Source organism: Hyla sarda, chromosome 6, assembly GCF_029499605.1.
Source record: "Hyla sarda isolate aHylSar1 chromosome 6, aHylSar1.hap1, whole genome shotgun sequence".
In the NCBI taxonomy this organism is placed as follows: domain Eukaryota; kingdom Metazoa; phylum Chordata; class Amphibia; order Anura; family Hylidae; genus Hyla; species Hyla sarda.
In genome coordinates this window covers 77,344,837-77,369,162 of record NC_079194.1, presented here as the reverse complement: position 1 = coordinate 77,369,162, position 24,326 = coordinate 77,344,837, and the positions used below count along the sequence as shown (strand labels likewise).

Here is a 24,326-nt window from a genome sequence, read left to right as displayed (position 1 = left end):
TGGAAAAATAAAAAAGTTATAGGGGTCAGAAGATTACATTTTTAAACGTATAAATTTTCCTGCATGTAGTTATGATTTTTTCCAGAAGTACTACAAAATCAAACCTATATAAGTAGGGTATCATTTTAACCGTATGGACCTACAGAATAAAGATAAGGTGTCAGTTTTACCGAAATATGCACTGCGTAGAAACGGAAGCCCCCAAAAGTTACAAAATTGCGTTTTTTCTTCGATTTTGTCGCACAATGATTTTTTTTTTCCGTTTCGCCGTGAATTTTTGGGTAAAATGACTAATGTCACTGGAAAGTAGAATTGGTGATGCAAAAAATAAGCCATAATACGGATTTTTAGGTGGCAAATTGAGAGGGTTATGATTTTTAAAAGGTAAGGAGGAAAAAACAAAAGTGCAAAAACGGAAAAACCCTGAGTCCTTAAGGGGTTAACTTTGCTTGGGCCATATCTACATTTCGTCATGTAAGTTATGTGACTCATGGGATGATTATGGAGTAATTATAGTATACATCACACCAGCAAATCCTATATAAAATGATTTGTATGTGTGAGACAACACCTTTAGGAAAATATATAGAAGGTAAGTATTATTCAGAGGTACTGAGTTTTTAGGTCTACAACTTAACATCATCTTTAATGCCCAGCTCAACCCAACCCAGGGCTGTGTGAACTTGAAGATAAGTCTGGTATATAATAGCAAATCACATTGTTAAAGGGGTATTCCGGGATTTCCTTTTTTTTTTTTACTATGCTACAGGGGCTGTAAAGTTAGTGTAGTTCATAATATAGTGTCTGTACCTGTGTTTCATGGTAGTCTCGCAATTCTTATGTGATTTTTGCCCCAAGGTTTATTTTTAACAGCATACAAAATGACATCTCAGGCTGCAGTGTGGTTTGAGACATTACATTACTAGTCAGGTGATCAGAGGGAGCCTGTATTTGCTTCAATGGGTGGAGCAACCACTGGGTTAGAGGAAGATCATTCTGTTTTTGCAACAGCTGGAGGCACCCTCGTCAGAAAACACTGGTGTATTGCATTGCAGAGATCACAGGTGTGTTTCAGTGGGTGGGGTGGCTGATGTGTGGGAGGGAGAAAAGTGACCTCAAACTTTCAAACAAGAATGATGGGATTTGTAGTTTAAAGGAAAACCAACAGGAAATAGCAAGTATGCAAACAAATATGCTTTATGGTAATGTCACAACATAGCCATTTAGACATGCGCGAATCCTCCCTAAGCATGTCCATCACTGTATGGCAGTACTAAAATCACCTTATGGTGGATAACTCCTTAAAGTGTGCTATCTCATACATTACCATCATCAGCAACATGCACACAACCATATAGAACAAACATACTACCAAACTGCAATGTATGTTTCCTTAACATACTACTTTTGTTCCGTTGCATCCGTTCCGTTGAGACAGAAAGTTCACTTTCAGGGTAGGGTCATGTGTCATGTTTTGCTGCATATTTTCTGCAGCTGATTTTGCTACCCACTGACTTCTATGGGTAGGAAAATGTGCAGCAGCAAATGTGCAGCAAAATACAGTATGTGTGACTCTACCTTTTTTTTTGCTATTGATGTGATTGTAGTTGAAATGGTCACTAATTTACAACTTTTTCGGCATTTTTCATCAGTTTTTCATTTCTAATTTTCAGTTGTCCCAGAGCTATATGGTGGAGACTAGCTACTATGATGTCTCCCATCCACTGCACACACTCTTGCTCCCCTGTATTTCTATATCACTCCCCAGAAGCAGCAGCATAGAGGACAAGAAGGAGCAATACTTACCAGTGTAATCTGTTGATCAAACACTGAGGTGAGAGGTACTTACTCGAGCTTTTAGCAGCACAGCATCTGTGTAAGTCTCTCTCTCTCTCTCTCTCTCTCTCTCTCTCTCTCTCTCTGCATCTGTTTCACTCTGCAAGAGACAATTTTTCTTATATTTGCTTTTTTAATTGATTTATACAAGTTTTGTTGAAAGCTCAGTGTCTATTAGAAGACCTGTGGCCTCTTCTAACCGTTCTGTTTTAGTAAACACATGCTTTTCCCATTAAATAACAATTTTGAATATTCTGGTCATGCCCCTTGATAGTTCCCTACTGGGAAATGGTTGGACGTTTGGTGAGGAATGTGGTGGGGACGGGGGTTCCTCTTGACCCTAAGGTGTATCTACTGTTCCTCTCCTATAGATCCCTTCCTAAGAAGCCATTTAAACTCTTTATGCACATGGTCCTAGCAGCTAAAACCCTGATTGCCAAACACTGGAAATCTCCCTTACCTCCCTCCGAAGTAGATCTGATGGCCAGGATTCGTGAGATCTGTTCTCTCGAGTTCCTCACGGCATCCCTTAATAACACTCAGCCTCTCTTTTCCTCAGTTTGGGAACCCTGGGACAGGTTTGTGGGCCGTCAGCCTCCTTAGCCTGCTTTCTCTTCCTTTAGCTTATTCACTTTTTTTTCCCACAGCAGGAACACCGTTCCCATTAGCAGGAGTCCTGCAGGACCAACACTTATGTGGAAGAGTTCCCACACTTTTTTTTTGCCAGGACCTGAATAAATACATATGCTCTCAACACACTCACATCCATGCAATATGTTCAAATAATGGACTATTTTGTGTTGGTCCTTTACATAAAATCACAATGAAATAAATTTGAATCTCTGATTACACCATGACAAAAGGTAGAAATATCAGAGGGAGTAAATCCTTTTTTTTACTGTATACTGTATGTGATAACATTAGTGCAAAGTGTCATTTGTATCAAACAAAACCAGTTTGGATCTGTTATGTGACTGTTCAGAAAGGAAGCAGTTAATGGTTGCTAGAATACGCTGTGTATGTCTCAGTTTCATGGCTTAGAAAGTGTAACACAATATATGTCATATGAGAAGGTCCAACACGACACCATTGTGGAGCATCTCTACCGCAGAAGCCAAAAACACTTGGACAGGCTCTTATAAAGTAGAAGTAGCAGACTGAATTACTGGTAAGTCTTTTTATATTTAACTATTGTTGTATGATGTTATCCTGCAAGCATCTGTAGTAACAGAGACAATAATAGTCTGTTCAGTGGGTTCTACAGTTATGTAAACTGGGGCTTATTTTACAGCACACTATGAGCGATCTCGGTTTGCTATATATATATATATATATATATATATATATATTTAGTCCAGTGGTCTCAAACTGTGGCCCTCCACATGTTGCAAAACTTCAACTCCCAACAATATATACATATATATATACAGTGGTCCCTCAAGTTACAATATTAATTGGTTCCAGGACGACCATTGTATGTTGAAACCATTGTATGTTGAGACCAGGACTCTATGGAAACCTGGTAATTGGTTCTGAAACCCCCAAATGTCATCCAAAAATTGGAAAAAGTGAGAATTAAAGATAAATAAGTAGATAACTAATATAGATAAAGCAAGTCCTTACATATAATAGTAGGAAAGATCTGCTGTAAATCACTGTCTATGTCAGTGTTTCCCAAGCAGGGAGCCTCCAGCTGTTGCAAAACTACAACTCCCAGCATGCCCGGACAGCCGTTGGCTGTCCGGGCATGCTGGGAGTTGTAGTTTTGCAACAGCTGGGGCCACCCTGCTTGGGAAACACTGGTCTATGTAGAGGACAGGAGCTTCTTCAGGATCCTATACAGTACACAGTGTCCTAAAAAAGTAATGGAGTCGCCCTCACTTGGTGTCCAAAGGAGCAGCTAACCCTGGTACAGGTAAAGTGTTCAGAACATGTAGTACCTCCCTGTACTGTAGGGGGCGCTACCAGACACCAGTCAGTGCATATACTTCAGTAATACAGGGGTTTTACCAGTGAATGCCCATTTTGATTGGTCGGTTCTTCCAGCCATTGACACGTTTCACAGATCTGGACTGTCCTTACATTGTATGTTGAGTCTGGTGGTTTCAACTTACGATGATACAGAAAAGACCATTGTATGTTGAAACTATTGTATGTTGAGGCCATTGTAAGTTGAGGGATCACTGTATATATATATATATATATATATATATTGTAACAGTGTGGCAAGGAAAGGGTGTATTTCCCTAGCTAACCCTGGAGAAACCTCCACCTGTGGCCTAATTAGTGAGGTAGCAAAGACGGGAAGTCTGTTTAAAAGGACGTCAGACAGTGTAGTCTGAGCTCTTCCCAGAAGACAGCAAGGTGGCTGTAGGGGGAGGCAGGGTGGCCCCAATAGTAAGGTGTGTACAAAACACACAGCAAGTGGTTGCAAACGCTGTGTTTGAACAGTGAGTAGAAGGTTGCAGGAGGCATAAGTTTAACTGGCCGGGAAAATCCCACCAGGCGATAGTCAGGGCATGCTGGATTGTTTAGTTAGAAACTAGACGATCTAGGGTTTTGTTTGTTCCTGTCTTATGTTTTTATTCATCCTGCAACCTGTCTAATAAAGCTGGCAATTGGCCGGACTTGCATAAAGTACTGTTGTTTGCCTGCTGATTGAAGTGGAAACGTGTCCTGTGGCGGTGTCAAGGACGATCCCAGAGCTATCCCCAGGGAGAAATACTTACAATATATATATATATATATATATATATCTATCTTTATAGTCCAGTGGTCTCAAACTGTGGCCCTCCGGATGTTGCAAAACTTCAACTCCCAGCAAGCTGGGAGTTGAAGTTTTGCAACATCTGGAGGGACGCAGTTTGAGACCGCTGATCCAGTCAAAATAACTATGAACTGGATCAGCAGATAGTGATGCCCATATAGCACTATATATATATATAAGTTCTTCATTACTTTGTGCAATGATTGATACTTTATAAATACCGGTATATAGGATTTTATAAAAATACATCTATGTAACATGGAGGCATTCCTAACGGAAAGGTCACACTGTTTAAGTGTTCATCATTGTAACGTAATGCTTCTTGAAATTATTATATTTCTGAGGTATGTTAGTCATCTAGATGAAATTTAAGAAAATTACTTATCTTGGTTTCCAAACTTAAACTGTACACAAATAAAAACTTTATAAAAAAAAAAGTTATGATTCCACTTTCAATTTTTTTTCTTTTATCAGTAATTAGAGTAAAATATCCCCCTTCCCTCTAAAAAAAAGGGTGGATATTAATTTCTACGTGCTGTTCTGCCATTGTTTGTGAATGCAGTCTGCCTTTTAGATGGTTTATGGACATGCCAAATAAATTATATATTGATTCACATATACAATGGGGAGATTTATCAAAACCTGTCCAAAGGAAAAGTTGCTGAGTTGCCCATAGCAACCAATCAGATTGCTTCTTTCAGTTTGCCGAGGCCTTGTTAAAAATGAAAGCAGCGATCTGATTGGGCAACTAAGCAACCTTTCCTCCCGAGAGGTTTTGATAAATCTCCCCCAATATGCCTACTTTATGTTAGCATCATAAAGTTGACATATTTTTACTTTTTGAAGTCATTAGAGGGCTTCAAAATTTAGCAGCAATTTTTCAAATTTTCACAAAAAAATAAAACTGAATTTTTTAGGGACCGGTTTGACATAAAATGGAAAAAGAGAATAGTAATGGAGCACTCACCCAAAGATTCCTTCAAAATGTCTTTATTCCAGTTTGCTGCGATACATATGAAAAACATGAGACATATGTAGGGGAGCGGGTCAAGGATGTGAGGGGGGCGGGAGAACACAGGTGGAGGGCTCCACCTGTGTTCTCTCCACCCACCCCCCCACATCCGTGACCCGCTCCCCTGCATCTGTCTCGTGTTTTTCATATGTATCGCAACATACTGGAATAATGACATTTTGAAGGAATTTTTGGGTGAGTGCTCCATTACTATTCTCTTTTTCTATTTCATGTGCAATATTTTTCAGCACCCTATGTAGCACACCACCCATCATGGCCGGATTATCATTGGATGTTTTGGAGCTCATGCTCTGGGCCCTGCATGGCCAGAAAAGAAAGGGGGCCCCACTCCCTCTGCATCATGCAGGTCCAGGTCAGCAGTCGCTTAAAAACAGGGATCCTTACACAGAAGATAATGGCAGTGACTGCCCGATCAGGGCCTGCTTTGTACCTTCTGAATGCTGGAGGGGTTGATTTTTTTGAGGACCTGTGGTGATGTTACAATCATGTGACTTGTGGGCAGAGCTAAAGTTCCCGAAGCAGCCAGGAGAGCAGAGTGTATGTGGTGAGTTCTTCCTGCAATCTATTGAGAAGTCACTGTATACAACAGTGTTTGCTAAACAGGGTGCCTTCAGCTGTTGCAAAACTACTGTACAACTCCCCGCTTGCTAGAGGCACCCTGGTTGGAAGACACTAATATACAGTATATACATGTGAGCTCCAGAGCTGCACTCACTATTCTGCTGGTGGGGTCACTACTGTGTACATCAGTGTTTCCTAACCAGGGTGCCTCCAAGTGTTGCACAGCTTCAACTCCCAGCATGCCCGGACAGCCAAAGGCTGTCAAAGGCTGTTTAGGCTGGGAGTTGTAGTTTATCAACATCTGGAGGCTGGTGACATACCCCCCAACTTTTGCTGAGAGCAAAGAGGGACAAGCCACACCCCTAGCCACGCCCGCACCTGCAGAATGGGAATATAGAGGTAGATACCAAAAGTACACAAACATACATATATATATATATATCAGGTGGGCATTATTAGTGTATGGGGCACTGTGAGGCCATTACATGGGGCAGAGGAGGCAATATTATTGACTGAGGGCACAGGGCATTATTAGTGAGTGGGGGGCATCGTTGTGGCATTATTAGTGAGGATGTTAGTAGCTATATTATGGTACACTAATGGGGACATCATACTCTGCTGAGACGGGTCACATTTGGGAGAAGTCATGGTCGTCTGAAATATATCCCCCCCCCCCCTCTGTAGTGCCCTCTGATATATTAATAAGCCCCCCCTGCTCCTCGATATTTATAAATATTTATAAATATCGATATAAATATATCAGATGGGCATTGAAAATGTATTAGGGGCATTATTTTTTATTGGAGGGCATTATAAATATATCAGGGAGCACTATAAATATATTGGGGGGCATTAATAATATATCAGGCGACACTATTAATATGAGATGAGCATTTTAAAAATATCAGGGGGCATTATTAATATCAGATGGGTGTTATAAATATATCAGTGGGGCATTATAGATAAAATATCCCCATATAAAATGTGCCCCCTAGTATATTTATAATGACCCCATGATTTTAATTATGTCCCCCTGATAATAGTAATGGCACCTGATATGCTAACAATGCCCCCCTAAAATTAATAATGGTCTCTAGTACTAATAATGCCCCCCCAATTATGAATAATGCCCCTGATATTAATGTTCCCTAATATATTATTAATGCCCCCTAGAATTAATGCCTCCCTGATAATATTAATGTCCCCTTGATATATTAAATATGCCCCCCAGAATAAATTATGCTCCAGTGGCCCACAGAAAAAAAATAAAAACAGTAATACTCACCTAGTATTACCAAGTATTCTCTCCTCTTCAGCTCTGCAGCCTATGAGCCGCAGGGCCGGTGCGATTACATCCTATCATTGCACCCGCCTGCCAGGGGGCACGTCACAGTCTCATAGGCTGCAGAGCTGAAGGGTTTGCAGCCTAGGAAATAGAATGGTGGAGCACGAAGCTGACAGCTACCGAAGCTCCACCATTCTATTGCACTGCATCTGCTCCTGGAGGGGGAGGCAGATGCAGTGACTGGTGGCTGGTATGACACCACAGCGGGATGATTACCTCCCACTATGGTGTCACCACAGTGGATGCGGACCCCACTGCTGCTTACTGTAGCCGTCGTGCACATGAATGATTGACAGGGTGAGGAGCCAATGGCTCTTCACCCTGTCAAAGTTTTCACAGAGCGGAACATTTAACTATAGATGCCTCGTAAGAGGCATTTACAGTTAAATGTGGGACATATGGGGGGCGTTCCGGGACAGTGGGACATCACACTAAAAGAGGGAATGTCCCGCCGGATCCGGGATGTTTGGGAGGTATGTGGTGAGGTCATACATTACATTACAGGTGTACATACATTACATTACTTATCCTGTACTGATCCTGAGTTATACCCTGTATTATACTCCAGAGCTGTACTCACTATTCTTCTGGTGGGATCACTGTGTACATACATTACTTATCCTGTACTGATCCTGAGTTATATCCTGTATTATACTCAAGAGCTGTATTCACTATTCTGCTGGTGGGAGCACTGTGTACATACATTACATTACTTATCCTGTTCTGATCCTGAGTTATATCCTGTATTATACTCAAGAGCTGTACTCACTATTCTGCTGGTGGGAGCACTGTGTACATACATTACATTACTTATCCTGTTCTGATCCTGAGTTATTTCCTGTATTATACTCCAGAGCTATACTCACTATTCTGCTGGTGGGGTCACTGTGTACTTTACTTGTTGGTGGTTGATGTCAGTGAGCACTTAGTGGTGATATTGAGGGTGATGTTACCGGTGAAGTCAGGGGGTGATATCTGAGCACTCAGTGGTGATGTTGGTGGGTGATGTCAGTGAGCACTCAGTGGTGAGATTAGGAGAGGACAGTGAATGGCGTAAATGTAAAAAAAATACCAAAGTCTAGAATTGCTGCTTTTTGGTCACATCATATACCATAAAAAAAATGTATAAAAAGTGATCAAAAATTCCCATCTAAACAAAAATGATACTGATAAAAACTACAGGTCATGGCACAAAAAATGCATATAGCCTTGTATATGGAAAAATAAAAGTGTTATAGGGTTCAGAATGGGAAAATTTTATGCATGTAAATTTTCTCACAAAAAGTAGAAAAATATAACAAAACCTACATTAATTGGGTATCGTTGTAATCATATAGACCTACAGAAGGAAGATAATGGCCCTCATTTACTAAGAGTGGAGTGTCGGTTTGTGTTTCTTTTTTGTGTTTTCAACCTTTTTTTCACTTGGTATTTACTAATCTGTTGCACTTTTCCCGATATTTTTAGTCGCAGGGAAAAATTCTGTTGCACGGTAATTTCTGTCGCACAGTAATTTCTGTCACAGGGTTTTCTGTCTCACTGTAAATTCTGTCGCAGGCAGGTTTCTTTCTGTCGCAGGGTTTCTTCTACAGAAGTACAGATGTGGGAGGTGGGAATCCCAGCAGGGATTTCCTTGACCTTCCAGTGAATATCCGACTTCGGCACTGGAACGCTACACCGGCGTGGTGACACAGGAGTCGGGTATAGATTCCTAATTGCTTTTTATTGAAAATCATAAAAAGTGGCAATACACGGTAGGACTACGCGTTTCTGAGGGGCTCCCTCCTTCCTCAGGTCCGAATTTACAGTGTGTGGATACAGTACTTTATATAAACATATTTCCATGAATACATTAACCATTTGAAGTTTGCCGGGTCTGAATGCCATTGGAGGCGTAGTATGACGTCTATTGGTGGTGTATAGGAATGAATGGGCTAGATCTATAACATTGTGATTTTTTGCCCATCGAAATCAATGGGCCCATTGGCGTCTATGGAGATCTTGTGCCAAACAGGGTAGAAAGCTAAACTGCAGGGTCCTGGTAGTAATGTGGAAGGGAGACCCTGGTGTAGGTTCAATTCCTGGTTGGTATACATTGTTGGGATTATACTTTAATTAGGATAGATATGATTTTTTGAACCATGTTGACCCATATATGTCTATCCTAATTAAAGTATAATCCCAACACTGTATATAAACCAGGGAATTGAACCCAGACCAGAGTCTTCCATCCATGTTACTACCAGGAACCTGCTGTTTAGCTTTTTACCCCATTTGCCACAAGATCTCCATAGACCACAATGGGCCCATTGATTTCAACAGGCAAAAAATCACAATGTTATAGATCTAGCCCATTCATTCCTATACACCACCAATAGACCCTGGAGGCTGATGTCATACTCAGCCTCCAATAGCATTCAGACTGGAAAACTTCAAATGTTTAATGGGTTAATGTATTCATGGAAATATTTATATATAAAGTACTGTATCCACACACTGTAACACAGACCTGAGGAAGGAGGGAGACACATATAGATAGATGTATTAAATGAGAATATATATTTTTTTTCTTTACTGAAACGATAGGAAAAAAAAGTGTTGAAAAGACTCATAAAAAATGTGTTAATAAAGCTAAAACCTTGCTTAAATATTAAATTGTGACTTTTTTTATTTTTTTTTATTACAAGTAAGAATTGCTTGAAAAAGACGAGGCAGGCAAAGGAGCAAACAGCCAGAGAATTTACTTCACATGAATTTCAGAGTGGTTTTAGGAAAAGATGAGGGATTTTGGCTGAAATGTAGGGAACACGCCCCTTTTCCCAAAATCAATGCCCATTTTGTAGTTTTTCTTTTTCACTCTGAGTGATTCAGATTCTGTAGGGTTTTTTCTGTCGCACATTCTATTGCACGTTCCGTGCGACAGAATTTAGGCGCAAAACCCAACAAAAAGAGTCAGAATCATGTTAGTAAATGGTGGCCAATGTGTAATTTTAACTGTAAAATATATTGCGTAGAAACAAACCCACACCCTCAAAAACTTAGCAAAATTGCGTTTATTTTGTTTATGAATTGAAAAATTTATTTATTGCATGTGGGAAAGGCATCTATATGGGTGCAGGTGCATGGGCAGCTCTATGAGTTGTCAGTCCACCCCTGCTAGCCAGCAACAAGTCTCAGTAGGAGTGGAGGGGGGACTGTCTTGAGGGGATTGTTTGGGGGCCCCAATATACTGAAGTGCTCCGTCTTCCAGGCAGCCTTAATCTGGCCATGCCACACATTACCTTTCTTCGGGACTAGTTGCTAATTTTGCCGTACAGATACTATTACACCATGGTTTAGCAGTGCCGGTGCCAACTTATCTCTGCAGTGGTCATACCAGTTCAGTTTGAAGTGGATTTGAGGGGCCTATCTGTAGATAATCCTCCATAAATGACCCATTATAGAAACTGCACCCCTCAAAGTATTCAAAATTACATTCAGAAAGTTTGTTAACCCTTTAGGTGTTTCACAGGAATAGCAGCAAAGAGGAGGAGAAAACTCAAAATCTCAATTTTTCACACTAACATGTTCTTGTAGCCCCAGGGGTAAAAGGAGAAAAAGGCCCCCCAAAATTTGTAACTCAATTTCTTTTGAGTATGGAAATACTGCATATGTTGATGTAAAGTGCTCTGTGTGTGCACTACAGGGCTCAGTAGGAAAGAAGTGACATTGGGCTTTTGGAAAAGAGAATTTTGCTAAAATTGCTTTTGGGGCCATGTTGCATTTAGTAAGCCCCTGTGGTGCCAGGACAGCAAAAAAAAAGGAAAAAAAAAACAAAACCACGTGGCACACTATTTGGAATGTAATACGGGGTACAGTGAGCACTTACACCCCACTGGCGTTGGACAGATTTTTGGTACAGTGGGTTGTGCATATTAATCTCATATTTTCTCAGACCACTGTTCCAAAAATCTGTCAGACACCTGTAGGGTGTAAATGCTCACTGCACCCCTTGTTACATTCCTTGAGGGGTTTAGTTCCCAAAATAGGGTCACATGTGGGTGTTTTTTGTGTGTGTGTGTTTATGTCTCAACCTCTGCAACTCACCAATCACCAATTTAAGCCTCAAATGTACATGGTGCACTCTCTGAACCCTGTTGTGTGCCCGCAGAGCACTTTACGTCCACATATGGGGTATTTCCATAAATTTTAGAGGTCTTTTTTTCTCCTTTTACCTCTTGTGAAAAGGAAAAGTATGGGGAAACACCAGCATGTTAGTTTTTTTTTACACTAACATGCTGGTATAGCCCCCACATCTTTTCCTTTCCATAATTGAAATACGACAGGACTACGAAGTGAGAAAGTGCCATTTGAGGCATAAATTAGGGATTTGCATGGGAGCAGACCTGGATGCAAGCATGGTGCTTGCTAAAAATACCTTATGGCAGTGTTTTAGTATTTTCTAAGCAGGGTGCCTCCAGCTGTTGCAAAACTCCCAGCATGCCTGTAAAGCCATCTGCTGTCCGGCAATGCTGGGAGTTGTTTTTTGCAATAGCTGGAGGCTCCATTTTTGAAACAGTGCCATACAAGATGTTTATAAATTTTATGCGGGGGGGGGGGGGGGGGGGGGGGGTTGAGAGGGCGTGTATATATGTTCCTGCAGGTAACAGACTAACTCAGTGTTTCCCCACAAGTGTGCCTCCAGCTGTTGCAAAACTACAACTGCCAGCATGTATGGTCTGTCAGTGCATGCTGAGAGTTGTAGTTTTGCAACAGCTGGAGGAACACTTTTTAATTTAAAAAAATGGGCCTCCAGCTGTTGCATATCTACATCTCCAAGCATGCACGGACAGCCAAAGTGCATGCTGGGAGTTGTAGTTGTGTGCCTCCAGCTGTTGCATAACTACAACTCCCAGCATGCCCTCTGTGCATGCTGGAAGTTGTACTTATGCAACAGCAGGAGGCACAGGACTCACCTCCTGCTACTGCATTTGAAGATCCAGTCACCACCACCAGTTCTGGGGTCCCGATCCCGCCGGAGATCAGGGGCCCCCGCTGCCGGTGTACACTGACGGGCACTCGCTCTTGCCCTGATATGTCAGGTGGTTCCGGCCGACCAATCGGGACGATCATGAGGTGGCCCCAGTGCCACCTCACTCCTGCTGGGTGATTGGTGCTGTCTTGAACACTTATTTTCTGGAGCATCGGGTCACCAGAGAACTGATTGGCCCAGAAAAGCCGATTGCCGACATGGGGGGTGGGGGTCTCAGGACCCTCCTGGGCGATGTGCTGGTGCCCGATGCATGGTGGTGAACAGAAACGCCAAGGCCATACAGGTACGCCCTTGATCCTTAAGTACCAAGACGCAAGGGCGTACCAGTGCGCTCTTTGTCCTTAACCCCTTAAGGACACATGACGTCTCCATTTCCGAGTCCTTAAGGACACATGACGTATGAGAACGTCATGTGTTCTACCGGCCCCCCGCAACCATCTGGAGCGGAGCCGGTGCCCGATGCCTGCTGAAATCATTCAGCAGGCATCGGGGCATATCGCCCAGGAGGGTCATGATGACCCCCCATGTCGGCGATGGCCGCAGATCACTGGACAATTCAGTCCAGCGATCTGCGGCGGATTCCGGGTCAATCGGGTCTCCAGTGACCCAGTGACCCGGAATTATTGGCTGATCGGGGCCGTCAGAGACGGCCCAGAACAGCCAGAGCCAGCAGGGGTGAGGTGGCACTGGTGCCACCTCACGATCGCCCTGATTCGTCGGCCGGATTACCGGCCGACCAATCAGGGCGCCTGCTGCGGGTGTCACTCCCGCAACCTGCTCCGCCCCTTTTCCGGAGGATGTGAGCGGGTGCGGGACGTGCACCCCGGGTGCTGGGGACCCCGATCCCCGGCGTCCCTGTTGGGATCGGGGCCCCAGGAGCAGCGGCGACGACGACGAGGGACTGACCTGATGCGGCTGGATCGTTGGAGGTGAGTGACAGCCTCCTGCTGTTGCTTAGCAACAGCTCCCAGCATGCAAAAAGGGCATGCTGGGAGCTGTAGTTATGCAACAGCAGGAGGCAGACCACCACAACTCCCAGCATTCCCTTATGGGCATGCTGGGACTTGTAGTTTTGCAACAGCTGGAGGCACATTCTTTCTATGGAAAAGTGTACCTTCAGCTGTTGTATAACTACAACTCCCAGCTTGCACAATCAGCTAAAGTGCATGCAGGGAGTTGTAGTGGTGCATCTGGTGGTTGCATAACTACAACTCCAAGCATGCCCGTTGGCTGTCTGACTGCTGAGAGTTGTAGTTTTGCAACAGCTGAAGGCAGACTGAGTTAAGTAGCAAACCAGTGTGTCTCCAGCTGTTGCATAACTACAATCCCCAGCATCCCCAGCCAAAGTAGTATGCCTCCAGCTGTTGCATAACTACAAGACCCAGCATGTCCTTCCGCTGTCCGTACATGCTGGGGGTTGTAGCTTTTGCAACAGCTGAAGGCACACTGGTTGCAAAACACTGAGTTTGTTACCAAACTCGGTGTTTCACAACCAGTGTGCCTCCAGCTGTTGCAAAACTACATCTCCCAGCATGCACTGATAGACCGTACATGCTGGGAGTTGTAGTTTTGCAACAGCTGGATGTCCCCCCCCCCAATGTGAATGTACAGGGTACACTCACATGGGCGGAGGATTACAGTAAGTATCCGGCTGCAAGTTTGAGCTGCGGCAGAAAATTTTCAGCGAGAAACTACTGTGAACCCCCGCCCGTGCGACTGTACCCTAAAAACACTACATTAACACACAATAAAATAAAAAGTAAAAAACACTACGTATACACATACCCCTACACAGCCCCCCTCCCCTCCCCTCCCCAATAAAAATTAAAAACGTCTGGTACGCCACTGTTTCCAAAACGGAGCCTCCAGCGGTTGCAAAACTACAACTCCCAGCATGCACTGATAGACCGTACATGCTGGGAGTTGTAGCTTTGCAACAGCTGGATGTTTCCCCCCCCCCCCCAATGTGAACGCACAGGGTACACTCACATGGGCGGAGGATTACAGTAAGTATCCGGCTGCAAGTTTGAGCTGCGGCAAATTTTCTGCCGCAGCTCAAACTGCCAGTGAGAAACTACTGTGAACCCCTTCCCATGCGACTGTACCCTAAAAACACTACACTACACTAACACAAAATAAAAAGTAAAAAACACTACATATACACATACCCCTATACAACCCCCCTCCCCTCCCCAATAAAAATGAAAAACGTCTGGTACGCCACTGTTTCCAAAACGGAGCCTCTAGCTGTTGCAAAACAACTACTCCCAGTATTGCCAGATAGCCGTTGACTGTCTAGGCATGCTGGGAGTTTTACAACAGCTGGAGGCACCCTGTTTGGGAATCACTGGCGTAGAATACCCCTATGTCCACCCCTATGCAAGTCCCTAATTTAGGCCTCAAATGTGCATGGCGCTCTCACTTTGGAGCCCTGTCGTATTTCAAGGAAACAGTTTAGGGTCACATATGGGGTATCGCCGTACTCGGGAGAAATTGTGTTACAAATTTTGGGGGGTATTTTCTGCTTTTACCCTTTTTAAAAATGTTAAATTTTTGGGAAAACAAGCATATATTTTTTTACATATGCAAAAGTCGTGAAACACCTGTAGGGTATTAAGGTCCAAATTACCCCTTGTTACGTTCCCCGAGGAGTCTAGTTTCCAAAATGGTATGCCATGTGGTTTTTTTTTTGCTGTCCTGGCACCATAGGGGCTTCCTAAATGCGGCATGCCCCCAGAGCAAAATTTGCTTTCAAAAAGCCAAATGTGACTCCTTCTCTTCTGAGACCTGTAGTGCGCCAGCAGAGCACTTTTCACCCCCATATGGGGTGTTTTCTGAATCGGGAGAAATTGGGCTTCAAATTTTGGGGGGTATTTTCTACTATTACCCTTTTTAAAAATGTAACATTTTTGGGAAACCAAGCATTTTAGATAAAAAATATATATTTTTTTGCTGTCCTGGCACCATAGGGGCTTCCTAAAGGTGACATGCCCCCCAAAAACCATTTGTCGCTCCTTCCCTTCTGAGCCCTCTACTGCGCCCGCTGAACAATTAACATAGACATATGAGGTATGTGCTTACTCGAGAGAAATTGGGTTTCAAATACAAGTAAAAATTTTCTCCTTTTTACCCCTTGCAAAAATTAAAAAATTGGGTCTACAAGAAAATGCGAGTGTAAAAAATGAAGATTTTGAATTTTCTCCTTCACTTTGCTGCTATTCCTGTGAAACACCTAAAGGGTTAATACACTTACTGAATGTAATTTTGAATACTTTGGGGGGTGTAGTTTTTATAATGGGGTCTTTTATGTGGTATTTCTAATATGAAGACCCTTCAAATCCACTTCAAAACTGAACTGGTCCCTGAAAAATAGTGAGTTTGAAAATTTTGTGAAAAATTACAAAATTGCTGCTGAACTTTGAAGCCCTCTGGTGTCTTCCAAAAGTAAAAACTCATAAATTTTATGATGCAAACATAAAGTAGACATATTGTATATGTGAACCCCAAAAAATATATTTTGAATATCCATTTTCCTTACAAGCAGAGAGCTTCAAAGTTAGAAAAATGCTAAATTTTCATTTTTTTCATCAAATTTGGGGACTTTTCACCAAGAAAGGATGCAAGTTACCATAAAATGTTACCACTAAGTTAAAGTAGAATATGTCACGAAAAAACAATCTCGGAATCAGAATGATAACTAAAAGCATTCCAGAGTTATTAATGTTTAAAGCGACAGTGGTCAGATTTGCAAAAAACGCTCTGGTCCTTAGGGTGTAAAATGGCCTGGTCCTTAAGGGGTTAAGGGGTGGAAGCCTAGATTGGTTGGGTGCTTGAGTGTAGGTTAACCTTCTGGCCATTTCTCCCATATATACACAGAGCAACTGCTTGGTTCTTGGTCATCTCACTTACCAAGGCCCTTTTCCTCCGATTGATTAGTTTGGTTGGGCAGCAAGCTCAAGAAAGAGTCCTGGTTGGTTCAAATTTCTTCCATGTAAGAAACATGGAGGCTACTGCATTCTCTCTAGATCTGTGCTTTCACACAATCCTTTCTTTGAGCTCTACAGGCAGTTCTTTCCACTTCATGGCTTGGTTTTTACACTGATATACATTGTCAGTTGTGAGACCTTATATATCCAATCATCTAAATTTACCACAGGTGACTCCAATCAAGGTGTAGAAACATCTCAGAGGTGATCAAGAGAAATGGCAGGCCCCAGAGCTAGTGTCATAGCAAAGGGTCACCAGTGTCACCTGCACTAACCTGTCAGTACAGACAGTTAGTGCAAGTGACACTGATGACAATGGTACTTACCTTGTCCTGTTCCGTGCAGTAGTTCTTCGGTAATCTTCTCTTTTATCTTCAGCTCCAGCAGTGGGACCCAGCAGAGAACAGCAGCGGAGACGTCACTAAGCCCTGCCCATGCTCCAAGCCGGGCCCGGAGCTGAAGATACCAGAGAAGATTACTGAAGAACGACTGCACGGAACAGGACAAGGTAAGTACCGTTGTCATCAGTGTAACCTGCACTACCTGTCGGTACTGACAGGTTAATGCAGGTGACACTGGCGAAAATGTTACAAATTTGCCATTTGTGTATTTGTTTCTTTTTTCCCGGCAGGTATTTTCCCATGGTATTTACAAATGTTTCCCTACGTTTTGCACTTTTTCCCTATGTTTTGCTTTTTTTTTTTTTTACAACTGCTCTTAGCTGTGGTGTTTACCAGAGCTCAAATCCACCACATTTTATGTGAAAGAATTTGTAAATATGTTGAGGTTTTTCAAAGAGCCCCTTATCCAGCAACAACTCCCCTTTTCCTGGCGGCCATGCCCCTTATACGGATTTTCTCAGTAAACGGGAGAGTTAGTAGGGTATTTGGGATTTGTTTGTCGGAAATTCTGGCGGACGACACATGCAACACAAAAAACCCTACAGAATCTACCTGGAAAAGCCTTAGTAAATGTGGCCCACTATTCGCAAAGCCCTTTTACAGCATGTGTATGTGGTTTCAGACTCACACAACTGATGCATAGTGCAACCCTAGCCCAACAACCACTATAATTGACAATATTTCAAGCCACTGACTGGACTTTGCAAAAGGATGGCGCTGGTGAGCAGTGCGCTAAGTGTATTAGGAGCTTTTAAAATACTGCACGATTGTTTTTTTTCTTTTTATATTGAAATGGTATATGCCAATAAAATATAGGTAAACATGTCATGCATTGGGTTGTCTATTTCTTGGTCATAAGCTTTTAATATTTTCTGGCCCAGGCAGTGAGAAGACATGGAAAGCTCATTTACATCATGGGAAATAGATGTCCCTTTACATACTGAACCTGGCACTGAGCCTGTAGATGAGACAGCAATTGATCAAGACGGTGAATGTCCCACATCCATGACTGAGGACACAAGCCAATTTTCAGAGAATTCCCTGGAAATAAAAATGAGGGACATGATGAATCTGGACACTACTGGGCATGATTATGTGATTCTTCAACAATCTTGTGTAGAAACAGGCTGGAAAGAAGAAGAGTTCAAATATTTAGAGGAAGAACCCAAAATGTGCAATGAGAAGACTGCCACATACTGGACGGGTGGTGGAGCTGAAATTCTCAACCAGGAAGATTTTCCGGCATTTATAGATGACACAAAGTTTGATGTTGGTGAGACTGATCCTCACCTCACAGTACAAATGGAACCAGTACAAAGCAATGCAAAATTTTACCTTCCGCTTAAGAAAACTCTGAGAAACCTCAGACTCCTTGACATGAAACTGAAATATAACAGTCAACAGTTAACAACACATCCAGAACATCCAGTATCAGAATGTAATAATGACTCAGCTTCCAGCTCAGACGAAAGTGATTCAAAGTTTCCAGAGCCGAGAGAACGAGATGAAAATCCACAGGGAAATGACGGAGAAGCCGACAACATGTATTTGATCGATCTCCTTTCCCAGTGTCAGTTCAAGCTAGAACAAATGGAAGAGCTAAAACATTACTGCAGGAAAATCTTATGTAATGTAAGTTTAATTTTATTTTACAATACACGTATATATCCTCTGATGTTCACATCTCAAGGAGGCATTGTCTGGTCAGTACTCTATGAGTAGCGTAAAGCTTTCCATACACATAAGATAACTGTTGGCAGAACACTCAGACATGCATCATCCCAGACCTCCTTGGCTTGGCCAAGTATGCATATTTCGACAGAGAAAGAAATGAAATGTAAGATACCATAAGTGAACAAACACTTATACGTGATGAAATCAGGGCCGATCTAAATGTGGCCATGGGCAAAATTAAAAGTGGGGCCTGTGGGTTGCGTAACAACAGATCACAATGTTGATCTCCCTGAATTGTGTTGCATCTCAGCTAATGTGAGTCAATAGGGTGGAAGTGCAAACTGCAAGTGGCTGCAACTGCAACCTGACAAACGTCATAATTCCATCCAGGATGGATTTCTGGTGGCAGCAATATGGGGGTTGCTATGCGACCCCATTCCCTTTTATTAGCTGAGTACCATTTAGGGAGAACAACATGGCAATCTTTGACCGCATAATCAATTTCACAGGCAAAGTCACTGTGTAGCCTTATTTTAATAGAAAGAAATCCAGATGTAGAAAAATGAAAATATGGCACTCACCATGATGTCGTCAAGATCACTGTATGTTTATTGTGGCATCACAGCACATACATCGGATCACTCTGGCTGACACAGGAGAAGGTGAAGGGGCAAGGAAGGCAACATTCGTTTCATGTCAAATGACACTTTTTCTAGCCTCAGTAACACCTTATTTTATATGCTCGTAAATAAAAGTGAGGGGGAGGGGCACTCTGGTGAAGAATTGGTCAATCTTCAGAGTTGAACAGGGACCAAGAATTAAGTGCTTTTCCACACGTTTTCGATTGTAAAATAAACTAGCACTGTTATTTATGACTGATCTGGTCATCACCATACAGGTATAATATACAAAAATTGAAAAACATAAAAAAATTACAAATAGAAGGTATGCAACTATATGAAGGTGCTCAGATTAATGCTAATGGATCCAGTTCATGTAGTCTGCTTATCCATCTGTGCTCCTGCTGGAGCAAACTAGTGTCACAAGAAAGGGGGCCTTCATGTAACTCTATACGTTCTACACATGAAAATTTGTAATCTTCTGGGCTACTCTTATGAAACTTTTGCATATGAGTAATAAAGCTATTAGTTCCATGCCATGTCCTCCAGGAAGCTGCGTTCCCTTCCTTCCTCTTGCAGGCTCTCCCCACTCCTCCCTCCTCACTGGAAGCTTCCTCTCACCTGCTGTCGGAACACAGGAGGAGGAAGAGGGGTGGACAGAGGCTGCGGAGAGGCGCCTGTCTGCGAGGAGGAGGAGGAGGGGTCCTGCAATGCCATGTGACCCCCTTGGAGCTTTTTTACATTAAGTAACATTTTTTACATTAAGTAAGTGTGTGGGTCAATACTGTCTGTGTGTTTAAATATACATACTCATAGATTTGCAGTAAAAAGTAATTTTACGTTTTTAGCATGGGGCAAAAAAAAAAAGAAGAAAATGCTTTCCCAGGGTTCAATCATAAATAAAGATTGCCCTGGTAAAGCCATTGAAAAGAATTGACAGGCAGCACCATACTAACATTATTTATGGAATATTTAGTGATATGAGCATTTTTAAATAACTGTAAATACAAAATGTTCAAAATTTGGGTTTGGATTTCCCTATAAACAATAATGTTCACAGGACAACCCCTTTAATGCTGATTATAATAGAAAGGTCTCAGAACACACAGTAGTAATGTAGAAGAAAAAAAGGAGATTGCGTACTCATGTATTAGGGTGCATGCACACCATGTTTTTGCAATACAGTTCCTGTATCAGGTTTTTGACAAAAAACTGATTCCTCAAAACCTGACTAAACTGTATCAAAACGTGTGCACAAATTTCAACCTGTATACAGTTAAAAACTGTATACGGTTTGAAAAAAACATATAAGTTTTTAACTTTTCATTCCATTTTGAATAAAGTTTCACTTGTTTGATTGAAATTCCAATAAAAAACCTGCAAAGTCAAAAACCTTATGGTGAAAACTGTATGGAACCGTACCCACATACGGTTCTGTATGGTTCACATTGACTCCCATGTTTGAAAAAAAACGTATACGGTTTAATAGGGTTTTTCACCCGGACCAAAAAACGTGGTAGACTACGGTTTTGGGTACGGGTAAAAAAAATGGACAAAACCGTATATGATGCAAAACGGACTGAACCGGATGATGCATTTGACATACGGTATACAACGTTAAGTCAATGCATATGGTTTTCTATACAGTTCCGTACGGTTTTTAACTTGAAACCGTATACGGAAACTGTATAGCAAAAACGTGGTGTGCATGCACCCTTACCCTTAGACAAGGTGGCTAGAATGGTACTACGAATAGTAATGCCCATAGCTGTCCGCTCACCTCATAGCATAATAATAAAGGCATATCACCTCATTAAAGAGGTACACTGATGGAGTTTGCTGCTTGTTGAAGTATGCAAAGCGAATTTAGAAAAAGACCTCACGTTCCAGGTGCATCCAACTCAAAACATCAGAGTCCAAACGATTAATGTAAAAGATCCAAGCTAGGATAAAGTTTATTTTTACTATAAAACAATAAAATTACAGATGACCTGTTTCGAGGGAGGCACCCTCTTCCTCAGATCAGCATTATTGCTGATCTGAGGAAGAGGGTGCCTCCCTCGAAATGCCTCATCTGAAATGTTATTGTTTTATAGTAACATAAATGTGATCCTAGCTTGGATCTTTTACCTTAATGAAAAGTAAAGCAACGGAGGCTGATTACAGTTTTTATTTCTCAGAACAGTTACAGCCGTGTTTATCATTAATGAGGTCCAGCAAAAGAAACAACCTGTATCAGGTGTCAAAAAGTATAATGACACCTTATGCAATTTACTAATATAATGTTACTAGCCATATTGTATAGATCTTCCATATCAGTGGTACTGTTTAGCTTGTGAGCTCCATCACAGGCTATGAAAGCAGGCTGCTCCGTCCCTGCTCATCCTCCCCTCCTGTCAGCACGGGCAGAGACCAGTGATGTGAAGAGGGGGAACTGATATTACTGCTCATTAGATTTATGACTCATTAGTTAAGACTACTTGAAGTCTTTCTGACTCACAATAGTTTCCGTCAGAACAGCAGTAATATAGAGCAGTAATACCCCATTCACATTACTGGCCTTGTCCAGAGTATACAGGAGAAGAGGGGTGAGAAGGCATATGAGCTCCCTGCATTGACAGTCTGTGATGTGATGTCACAGCTCACAAGCCAGACAGCACAACTGATATAGAAGATCTGTGTACTGGGCTAATAACATTATATCAGTAAATTGCTTTATTTTAAAATTTGTGTCACCACACACAGGTTGTTTCTTTCGCCAGACAACCACATATGCAGAATACAGATAACAGCAATAGATTAAAGGAAGTTATTCTAATAATAAATATAATAGAGATTTAATGTAAATGTAATGTTAAGTAGCCCCTAAATCATCAGATAGTTTAATAATCTCATTTTATTGCAGCTATGGGAAGCTCAGGAAACCATTGAGTATTTAAAAGATAAAGTAGCTGAGCTTCATAGAGAAAATGTACGGAAAGAAGAAGACATCTTCCTGCTAACAGAAGAGGTTATGAAATGCCGGAGCCTTTTATGCCAGAAATCTGAGAAATTTACCGATGTGAAAACAAAGCTTACACAGACTGGTGACCATGGAGAGAGCCGGCAGATACAACACGAGTTTGCCTCTATCTACAAAATAAATGACCAGATAGCAGAAAATACTAAACCCACAGAGAAAAACGTGTCTAAGACCTGTGTTATTTTGTAAGTTATTTAATTATTAGGAAGATGTTTTTTTTTTTATATGAATAATAAAGTTTGTTCAAAATTGAGAGCTTTATGTGTAAATTACAATGAGTTACAATTTAGCTACTTATATGAAACTCAACTTTACAAGGAATTGGGATGAAGGTATCTGGGAAGTTATCTGACAGGTGTCTGTCCTGTCAAAGTTCAGACCCCCCACCCCCTCTGTTCATGGGGTGCCAATCAGGTCTCTGATCTGTTGGCACATCCTGCCATAAGGCCCTTTTACACAGCATAATTATCAGGTAAGTGAGTGTATACAGGAGCGCTCGTTCCTGATATTCAGCCCATGTAAAGGGGCCAGTAGTCAACTGAAGAACGAGGAAATGTTTGTTTATCGATTAAGCATCTTTTGTGAGGCCAATAAAATAGTTATCTGCTGCACACTGCCCTGTGTAAATGGGATGTGCAACCAATAATGATGAGTGTTACGCCGAGCGCTCCGGGTCCCCGCTCCTCCCCGGAGCGCTCGCAACATCCTCGCTACTGCAGCGCCCCGGTCAGATCTACTGACCGGGTGCGCTGCGATACCGCCCCCAGCCGGGATGCGATTCGCGATGCGGGTGGCGCCCGCTCGCGATGCGCACCCCGGCTCCCGTACCTGACTCGCTCTCCGTTGGTCCTGTCCCGGCGCGCGCGGCCCCGCTCCCTAGGGCGTGCGCGCGCCGGGTCTCTGCGATTTAAAGGGCCACTGCGCCACTGATTGGCGCAGTTGGTCTAATTAGTGTGTTCACCTGTGCACTCCCTATGTATACCTCACTTCCCCTGCACTCCCTCGCCGGATCTTGTTGCCATTGTGCCAGTGAAAGCGTTTCCTAGTGTGTTCCTAGCCTGTGTTCCAGACCTCCTGCCGTTGCCCCTGACTACGATCCTTGCTGCCTGCCCCGACCTTCTGCTACGTCCGACCTTGCTCTTGTCTACTCCCTTGTACCGCGCCTATCTTCAGCAGTCAGAGAGGTTGAGCCGTTGCTAGTGGATACGACCTGGTTACTACCGCCGCTGCAAGACCATCCCGCTTTGCGGCGGGCTCTGGTGAATACCAGTAGTAGCTTAGAACCGGTCCACTAGCACGGTCCACGCCAATCCCTCTCTGGCACAGAGGATCCACCTCCTGCCAGCCGAATCGTGACAGTAGATCCGGCCATGGATCCCGCTGAAGTTCCACTGCCAGTTGTCGCCGACCTCACCACGGTGGTCGCCCAGCAGTCGCAACAGATAACGCAACAAGGCCACCAGCTGTCTCAACTGACCGTGATGCTACAACAGCTACTACCACAGCTTCAGCAATCATCTCCTCCGCCAGCTCCTGCACCTCCTCCGCAGCGAGTGGCCGCTCCTAGCCTCCGCCTGTCCTTGCCGGATAAATTTGATGGGGACTCTAAGTTTTGCCGTGGCTTTCTTTCGCAATGTTCCCTGCACTTGGAGATGATGTCGGACCAGTTTCCTACTGAAAGGTCTAAGGTGGCTTTCGTAGTCAGCCTTCTGTCTGGGAAAGCTCTGTCATGGGCCACACCGCTCTGGGACCGCAATGACCCCGTCACTGCCTCTGTACACTCCTTCTTCTCGGAAATTCGAAGTGTCTTTGAGGAACCTGCCCGAGCCTCTTCTGCTGAGACTGCCCTGCTGAACCTGGTCCAGGGTAATTCTTCCGTTGGCGAGTACGCCATCCAATTCCGTACTCTTGCTTCCGAATTATCCTGGAATAATGAGACCCTCTGCGCGACCTTTAAAAAAGGCCTATCCAGCAACATTAAAGATGTTCTGGCCGCACGAGAAATTCCTGCTAACCTGCATGAACTCATTCATCTAGCCCCTCGCATTG

At 42.9% G+C, this 24,326-nt stretch overlaps 1 protein-coding gene across 8 annotated transcripts; it reads left to right on the top strand.

The window, feature by feature from the left end:
* The first annotated feature begins 1,647 nt into the window (after positions 1–1,647).
* Positions 1,648–22,894, top strand: LOC130275800 (uncharacterized). 8 transcript variants are annotated; one of them, XM_056524225.1, is made up of 4 exons: positions 1,648–1,834; positions 2,910–3,004; positions 17,843–18,593; positions 22,161–22,894. In XM_056524225.1, the coding sequence occupies exons 3-4, from the start codon at positions 17,856–17,858 to the stop codon at positions 22,464–22,466; spliced, it is 1,044 nt and encodes a 347-aa protein (XP_056380200.1). In that variant the 5' UTR covers positions 1,648–1,834; positions 2,910–3,004; positions 17,843–17,855; the 3' UTR covers positions 22,467–22,894. The 8 variants fall into 8 exon arrangements, with proteins under 8 accessions (XP_056380200.1, XP_056380199.1, XP_056380202.1 ...); XM_056524224.1 differs by having other exon boundaries at positions 2,865–3,004; XM_056524227.1 differs by lacking the exon at positions 2,910–3,004 and having other exon boundaries at positions 17,847–18,593.
* Positions 22,895–24,326: the final 1,432 nt, after the last annotated feature.